This window comes from Malaclemys terrapin, chromosome 1 (assembly GCF_027887155.1).
Source record: "Malaclemys terrapin pileata isolate rMalTer1 chromosome 1, rMalTer1.hap1, whole genome shotgun sequence".
Lineage (NCBI taxonomy): Eukaryota > Metazoa > Chordata > Testudines > Emydidae > Malaclemys > Malaclemys terrapin.
Genome location: NC_071505.1, coordinates 347,543,814 through 347,552,597, shown reverse-complemented (window position 1 = coordinate 347,552,597; position 8,784 = coordinate 347,543,814). Strand labels below are relative to the sequence as shown.

Here is an 8,784-nt window from a genome sequence, read left to right as displayed (position 1 = left end):
AGCGCGTTATAGGATCCTCTTGACTTCCCCACTCACCCCGTCTCAGCTCCGCTTCCCCCTTCCCCCGTTCTGCCTGCTCACTCGCGAGGGGGGTCATGGCTGCACAGCGCCTGCTTCCATCCCACTGTTCGGGGGCTCGGCGGCTGTGCCTCCCCCCCACAGCCATGCTGGACCCACTCACAATCTGGCCTTTAGTATGTAGATTCTCCTCTGTTGTGCCGGGGGGCTTGTGCCAGGCCTGGCTGTTACCTATGTTGGTCCGGATCACGGCATTGTCCAGGTGGAAACAGAGTGTCACCGCCCAGCCCCAGTCCCTGGGGGCAGCAGGGCTGATACTCCAGGGGGCCGAACAGCCACGGATCATGGGGTGTGGCTCGGAGCATGAACAGCCATGAACCCTCCAGCCACCTGGGAACCACCTCCTCTTGGGGTCGGCCCCTTCTCCTCGCCCATCCCCGGCAGCTCTGCTTTGCACTCTGCCACCTGCCAGAGTCGTTGGGCTCCTCCGTCCATGGGCGGCGGCCATTGCCGGACACCACCCCACCAGCAGGGGGTCTGGGGCCGGCTCCTGGCACAGGACTCCTCATCGCTGTCCCCTTCCCAGGTGTACATGACGGTGCCGGGTGCCTTGCGGCTGGGGGGAGAGGGGGGCTGAACCTCTGAATTGTGCCCCCCCACTAGCAACATGTGCAGTTTGAGGGGAAATGCCCCCATAGTCCTACAAACTCCACCCATGCCCCCTGGCACTATGGGGAAAGGGCCTCAGGCAGGAGCTATGTCGTGGATGCCGAGGGACCATTTCTCTTTATGCTACTCCACAGAGTGCCAGAAATCAGAAGTTTTCCAGGGAAAATGGGCCATAGGATCTCTGCAGTGATATCTATGGGTGGTGATTCAAACTGTCTGGAATTGTTGATAAATTGTATCGTTTGACCACACTTTGGTTCATTATTTTGTTATGAAATATACTCAAGATCCCAATTAACCAGTGTCAGGCAGGTTGATTAATATGGCACAGGAACAAGGTTCGATCTGATACCAGTCTCCACAGAGCCGTCCCACGCAGGGATACTGCATTCACCTTACACAGACGGTGCGCTCCCCCCGTTACAAATTTCAGCTGCTATTCTTTATATGATTTTACAAGTGACACATTTCTTTACACATCACTAAATTCCAACCCATCAATTTCTTCCAGTTCCCTACCTCGTTGTTCTGTTCCTTCCTTAGCTTTGTTTTAGATATTAGCATTCCAGGTACGGATCTGGGAAGGTCTTTCCCTGGCTTGTACTAAGACAGAGAAACGAATGTATCTTGATTTTGACAAGTTTTCTATCTGCTTGTGCCAAATGATTTGTTAAGCAAATGCAAGGTGTTATGGGATATTTAGCATAAGTGAATGAACAGGATTACAGTATAGGCCAGTTTCAGCGATATCCCTGTTAAGAACATAAGAACGGCCATACTGGGTCAGACCAAAGGTCCATCTAGCCCAGTATCCTGTCTTCCGACAGTGGCCAATGCCAGGTGCCCCAGAGGGAATGAACAGAACAGGTCATCATCAAGTGATCCATCCCCTATCACCCAATCCCAGCTTCTGGCAAACAGAGGCTAGGGACACCATCCCTGCCCATCCTGGCTAATAGCCATTTGTCAACCTATCCTCCATGAACTTATCTAGCTCTTTTTCAAACGTATTTCTTTCATTTGTTACAATATTTGTGGTTAATGTTATCAGTTCTTAATGCACACTAGTATATATATATATATGGTGCAGATAATACATATTACGAATGTGATATATATCTATATGATATCCAGCATATATTAGGCAACAGGAACAAAGGTGATAGCAAAGTAGAGCCATACTTTTTCCCGCGTGTTTTATTCACACACACACACACACACACACACACACACACACACACACACACACACACACACACACACACACACACACAGAAACAATACTCTGTTTCATTTATTTATGGTCAGTATCAGAAAGTGAACATTGAATACTTTGTGCCTGAGATCACTTTGGTGAGGATTTGGGGAGTTTTGATGTGCACTTTGAGGCAAAAACACCCTTTATTGTCCCTCTCTCTTGATCTGGTGCATTGTGCAGCTGTGTGGTTATGACGTTATCTGGACCGGTGATCTGCTAGGTCACTCCACTCCTCGACTCTGGGAGCCGGCGTTACCCTGCTCTGCTGTGAGAACCCCCACTCCCAGGCTGTTCACACACAGCCTCTGGCATGTAAGCTGCTCCCAGCTATATGAGTGAGCACTTTTGGCCAGCCGCTGCTTGGATTGTGCAACCGAATGACACTAGCCAATATCTCCGGTCCCAGACACGACCCTTGGAACCTCCGTCTTGCAGTGTCCAGTTATGCCCGCTGGACACTGCAAGCTTATATGACTCCGTCAATTTAACAAAGAAATTGATATGTACCAGGCTTGTTATCCCAAAGGGGAGTCTCTGACACGCTTCAAACCAAACGCACTGCTTCAGGTAGAATAAACAAACAGATTTATTAACTATAAAAGATAGATTTTAAGTGATTATAAGTCAAAACATAACAAGACAAATTTGGTCAAATGAAATAAAAGCAAAATGCATTCTAAGCTGATCTTAACACTTGCAGTGCCTGTACAAACTTAGATGCTTCTCACCCCAGGCTGGCTGGTTGCCCTTCAGCCAGGCTCTCCCCTTTGATCAGCGCTTCAGTCACTTAGTGGTGGTGTCTGTAGATGGAGGTGGAAGAGAGAGGAAGAGCATGGCAAACGTCTCTCCCTTTTATCATGTTCTTTCTTCCCTCTTGGCTTTGCCCCCCCCCTTCAGAGTCTGGTGAGCATTATCTCATCGTAGTCCCAAACTCACCAAAGGAATGGGGGTGACTCACTCATGAGTCCAGCAGATCATTTGTTGCTGCCTAGGCCAGCGTCCTTTGTTCCTGTGAGGCTGGGCTGGGTTTGTCCCATACATGTCCTGATGAGGTGTGAACTGCCCCTCTGCTCCTGGAGAGTTTTACCTGGGCTTGTTTTAAGCCATGAGGACACATTTTGAGCCTCATAACTATATACATGAAATTACAACCTATAACATCACTATAACAACCATGCTCAGTGCATCATGGGCCTTCCGAAGACACCTAACATGACAAACTTTGCATTGGATACCACACAATCATATTATAAGGATGAACATCAGGGTGCAGGGTGTTCCCCCGAGGTACAGAGTGTCACACCTCCCCTGTTAGTTTACTGCAAGAGAGTTAGTCACTGACTACTTTGAAGGCAGTGTGCCCAGCGTCCTCTTTCCTGGACAGGGCATCTGCTACCAGGTTCTCCCTTCCCTTTATGTGTATAATTTCCATGTCAAACTCCTGCAGGATCAGGCTCCAGTGCAGAAGTTTGGAGTTTGTGTTATGGTTCTCTTGGCATCCAGCCATCAAGGCCATGAGGCGGTGTGCCTCAGTTTCCCCATTCACGCACAGCAAACTAGGTTTTTTTATGGTTTCTCTGCTGTGATAAGCTTTAAATCTGTTTCCAGGTATTAACTGAGAACTAGCGTTACCATAAGTTTTAACATCAGTATCAAAATTCTTATCCCACGATTTAACATTTACGCCAACAATTTTATCACAGACGGGTGTTTACAAATATCTTTATGATACCACTCCCCTGTTCAGACAGTCTGGTTTGAGGTTGTTTCGTTCATTCCCCATGTGTCCTTTGACTCTCTCCCATGTAAACAGTCACTGGCTTTTCTTTCCCTCCAGTGTTCCCCTCTGCCTGGGTTCTTATTTTAATGATGTGTCTGGGATTTTGGTACCTCAGGGTCGGGCAAGATAGGAGTTTAGGGAGATCCTGCATATTGGCTGGCCCTTTGGGGAGCTGTCTCCCAACCCCAGGACTGTACATATGCAAAAAATCCAGCTCCCTTTATGGGGTTCCCTTGTGTTTCCCCCGCCCAGCACTGAATCCTTCCCTGCCCCCTAGAGGGCTGTGATCTGTGCTCTCTGGGTAGGTGTGTTTACCCTTCGATCAGATTCACCTTTTCTCTGCAGCTTTCCCATAACTGCTCCCTGTGTCTCACCAGCGTGGGGGAAACACCCCTTCTCTGCCAGTTGGGTCATTTGTGTTCTCACAAACTCCCACCTGGCAATTTCTTGGTCTCAACTCCTCTGCCGTCACAGGCGTTGGAGCTGCATCTTGATGTAAAGAGACAGTTACTTTCCAAAAACTTTTCAGAAATAGCATCCTGAAAAACTAGGACCTGGATTGGGGTACCCTCCGCCACCCCTTTCTCTGTCCCTGAGAAGTCAGCTGTGTGACTGCCCCCCTCCAGGAAGTCGGTCACACAGTTCCCTCTCAAAACCTGGCTCAGGGGTTGAGTGCCTGGGAGCGCAGATGCTGACTCAGCCCTTCTGTCCTGGGCATCCTCTCCCAACTGACCAGTGAGGAGACATTCCTGTACCCCCACTATTCCTCCCCCAGTTTCTTCCTCTGGACCCCCTCCTAAGACACATTTCTCTGTGCTCCCTAGAGAGGGGTCTGTGTCTGGTTCACCTGCAGCTTGCTGGCAGCTAACAACCTGGGCAGTTCTCTCTCTGGCAGGCATTACACCCCCATCCCTTCCTGAGGTGGCGTTGCCTCCAGCTGCAGTGCAGGAGTTGGTCTCAGCCCCCTCCCACCTGGAAGCATGTGGCTTCCCCCTGCTGCAGGAGAATGAAGGAGACTCTCTCCCATTCTCTCAGCAGTTCCTGAGACCTGACCCTTTCCCTCGGGCATCCAAGCATAAAACTCCCTCCTGCTGCAGGCAAATACTTTAACCTGAACTACACGGAAAAAATCATTCCCAAGGAGCAGGTTGACTAGGAGGTGTTCCATTCCCCCCACAGTCACAACACTTTCCAAACCTTCCCACCCCACATGGATTTTAGCTAGTGGTACGAGGAATCTGCTTTCGCCCACCCCACAAGCTCTGCCATTTGGCCAGGTAACATACAGGCCTTTGGGATCACACTCTGCTTAACCAGAGAGATCTGGGCCCCTGTATCCCTCTGCCCCAATTCCCTGCCATTAATTTGGACAGCCTTAACATGCTCCATATCTGGCTCTGCAGAGGCTAATCTCACAGAACCGATATGAGAGGTTTCAATTGCTTGGGGGGTTTCTGTGGCGAGGACAGCAGAACTAACATGAGCTTCTTCCTAGCACAGGGCCTTTATTCCTCAGGTGATCAGTGGAATTACCCTGATAGCATGTTTTGGGCTCTTCTCCTTCTACAGGAGATTTGGGACGAGAGTTAGAGGAATGGTTCTGGGGAGGTGAGTACCCAGCCTCCCAGCCACCCTCCCTCTTGCTAGGGAGAAAATAGGATCTCCCCTTCCCACCTGCTTTAAACCCCTTTCTGTGACCTGCCCTCAATAGACGCCTGAGTCTGTTCAAAGGCATCAGCTCAAAAAGCCATCTCATCCCCTGACTTGACATTGTTATCCCATAGACACGGCTTTACTTCGGCCTTACATATGCTAAGAAATGCTCTTGCGCAACAAGATCAAGCGTTCCTTCAGAACTTGCCACCTCTTTACCCCTCCCCCGTTTTCCCAACAAATCTTTCATTTTGTTTACCTATTCCCCGTGACTCAGCCCAATAGCCCTTTTAAGAGTCCTAAATTGAATTCTATATGTTTCAGGGGTAACCTGAAAACTTCGCACAACAGTATTTTAAAATTTACAATAGTCTAAAGCATCTTCACTAGGCATTCCATTGAATCCATTTCAAGCTTTACCAGTTAATTTCGCAATCAGGGTAGGAACTCTCTTACCATCAGGGATTTCATGTATTGCACACAGCTTTCAAAGGTAGTCAGATATTCAGCAATATCGTCCTCTTCACTGGATGCAGGACATAAGTGTTCCCATTTGTGGATTTTTGGAGTGATGGGAGTGGTTGGGGTCGGGGGCCTCTGGTTCTGCTTCTCTAGCAGGTCCAGCGGGGGGGGTTCTCTCTCTCTCTCTTTTTCTTCTATAGCCCTTCTGTGTGCAGCCTCCTCTTCCCTGAGCCTCATTTCTGCCTGCCACATTTGAAACTCGCGGTCCTTTTCCTTCTCTGCTGCTTCCAGTCTGGCCAGCTCTAGTTTTGTAACTGCCTCACTGGTCGTCATTCTTCTGTTTCTTGTGCTTATTTCTCCTCACCCGAAATAAACAAACAGAAAATAACAAAACTGTGACCTCCTCCTGACTGTTCTTAGTCACTGCACTTAAGACTCACTTAAAATCACAAATATCAGTGCCTGAACTTTGAACTCCACTTGGAGTAACAAGCTGTATATACATCCTGCTCGCTGCACCACTGTGATGTTCCCCTCTGCTCCTGGAGAGTTTTGCCTGGGCTTGTTTTAAGCCACAAGGACACATTTTCAGTCTCATAACTATACACATGAAATTACAACCTATAACATCACTATAACAACCATCCTCAGTGCATCATGAGCCTTCCAAAGAGACCCGACATGACAAACTTTGCATTAGATACCACACAATCATACTATAAGGATGAACATGGGGGTGCAGGGTGTTCTCCCGAGGTACAGAGCATCACAGTGGTATTGTTAAAGAACTTGGAATAGGCTCTCAAATGTTCAGACATCGCCACTGCCTTCACACTCCTACACACTCCACACACAGGGCCGAGTGAGGACAAGGAGATGGCCAAGATCACCTTCCGGCCAGCAGCGCTAAGCTCGTGTAGGGGACGGTGTATTGCTCCCTGTGCGTTGGAGGTGGAGTTCCCATCCCAGCGTACACAAAGCCCCCACAAACATGCTGTCTAAGTTACTCAGAAAACCTCTCCTCTGCTTCCTGATCGCTCAGCAGCCCCCGCCTGGTCAGCCTAGAAGCTTTTCCCTCGGAACAGGAGAAGCACCCGGTCACGAATCTGTTTGGTTTTCACACCGTACACGATGGGGTTCATCATGGGAGGAAAGAGGAGGTAGAAATTGGCCAGCAGGATGTGTACGTGTGGGGGGACTGGGTGGCCGAACCTGTAAATTATTGAGGAGAGAACCACTGGTGTGTAGGCCACTAAGATGGCCCAAAGGTGGGCAACACAGGTGCTAAAAGCCTTGAGTTTCTCTTCCTTGGATGCCAGGCTTAAGACAGCCCTTAGGATCTTGACATACGATAGGGAGATGAACATCAGATCCAGCCCCACAATGAAGAAAGCAACAATGATCCCATAGATGTTATTAAACCTTGTGTCAGCACAGGCCAGATTGACCACGGCCATGTGCTCACAGTAGCAATGGGAGATGATGTGTGACCTGCAGTAGGGCAGCCTCCTGAGGACGAAGGGCAGAGGGAGCACTAGGAGAACAGCCCGGGCCAAAGCCGCCAGCCCGATCTTTGCTATCACTGAGTTGGTCAGGATGGTGGCATACCGCAGGGGGTCGCAGATGGCCACGTACCTGTCAAAGGCCATGGCCAGCAGCAGAGCAGTCTGCATGATGGAGAACGAGTGAAGGAAAAACATCTGCACCAGGCAGCCGTTTAAGCTGATCTCCCTGGAATTAAACCAGAAGATGCTCAGTATTTTCGGCACGGTGGCTGTGGATAAAACCAGGTCGATGACGGCCAGCATGGTGAGGAAATAGAACATGGGCTTGTGTAGGGAGGGCTCTGTCTTGATAACATACAAGAGGGTGCAGTTTCCTAGAAGGGCCACGGTGAACACTGAGGAGAAGGGGATGGAGATCCAGAGGTGCAGAGATTCCAGCCCCGGGATGCCTGTCAGGAAGAACACTGATGGATCAGAGCCTGTGCTGTTGGAATCTGACAGGTTGTCTTGTTGTGGCATCTTTTGCAAGTCTCACATCAATGTCTTTCCTTTCAATAAAACATAACACATGAAATGAACAGACCCTGTAAATTAAATACATGCTAGGGGCCAGTCTCAGCTCTGGAAGAAGTGGATTGACCTCTTTCTGAGTTCATCAGTCATGTTGCAATACTAATCATACAAACACTTATATTTTTCTGTGCAAAATCATTTAAAGTTCTTAGAATGTCATTACAAGTCATGAGTTACGAACCCCACTTGGTTACAAATATCCTACCTGGTGTATCTTGCTACTAGAAGATGCACATTGTTTAGTGTGCATTCTCCCGTGAAGTACCTAGTATATCTGGCCGCATGGCACATATTTTCAGCCTAGAAATACCTGGCATGTTAAGCTGCATGTAGCAAGATGTGCCTGGTACATTCAGCAGCACATTCTGGGTATTCAGCCTGGATGTACGTAGTACATCGGGAACATGCATGAGTAGTGCTATTTTGATCTCAGCTTCAGAGCCCGAGCCTCAACATCTACACAGCTATCCTCGAGAAGCACAAGCCTGCATCTGTCAACCCGAGCTGTGAGACTAACTGCCGCTCGCTGCGTAGACATAGCCAAAGAACCTATGAGTCTGATCCCGCTCCCATTGAAGTCAGGGGAAGAACTCCCCACCGACTTCTGGGATAACTGAGCTGTTTTTTTTAGGTGACAAATCTGAGGAACTGTCCCAGGTGTCAGCAGAGGAGGTTTTGGAACAAACTGATAAATTAAACAGTAATAAGTCACCAGGACCACATGGGATTCACCCAGGAATTCTAAAGGAACTCAAATATCTAATTGCAGAACTACTAACTCGGGTATGTGACCTATCACTTAAATCAGCCTTTGTACCAGATGACTGACAAATAGCAAATGTGATGCCGATTTTAAAAGAAGGTTC

The 8,784-nt window shown here is 48.7% G+C and overlaps 1 protein-coding gene across 2 annotated transcripts; it reads right to left on the bottom strand.

Annotated features, from left to right (window-relative positions):
- Positions 1-2,674: 2,674 nt before the first annotated feature.
- On the bottom strand, positions 2,675-7,864 carry LOC128830192 (olfactory receptor 52K1-like). Of its 2 annotated transcripts, XM_054015978.1 has the most exons (2): positions 6,924-7,864; positions 2,675-2,962 (listed from the first exon to the last, which is right to left on the bottom strand). In XM_054015978.1, the coding sequence occupies exons 1-2, from the start codon at positions 7,862-7,864 to the stop codon at positions 2,920-2,922; spliced, it is 984 nt and encodes a 327-aa protein (XP_053871953.1). In that variant the 3' UTR covers positions 2,675-2,919. The 2 variants fall into 2 exon arrangements, with proteins under 2 accessions (XP_053871953.1, XP_053871954.1); XM_054015979.1 differs by lacking the exon at positions 2,675-2,962 and having other exon boundaries at positions 6,902-7,864.
- Between the last annotated feature and the right edge of the window lie 920 nt (positions 7,865-8,784).

Excerpts from the sequence above, each read along its gene's own strand:
- LOC128830192 (XM_054015978.1), bottom strand. The coding sequence starts at position 7,864 with ATGCCACAACAAGACAACCTGTCAGATTCCAACAGCACAGGCTCTGAT. Across the intron at positions 2,963-6,923 it reads CGTGACCGGGTGCTTCTCCT|CCTCACAGGAACAAAGGACG; the intron begins GTTCCGAGGGAA and ends AACCCAGCCCAG.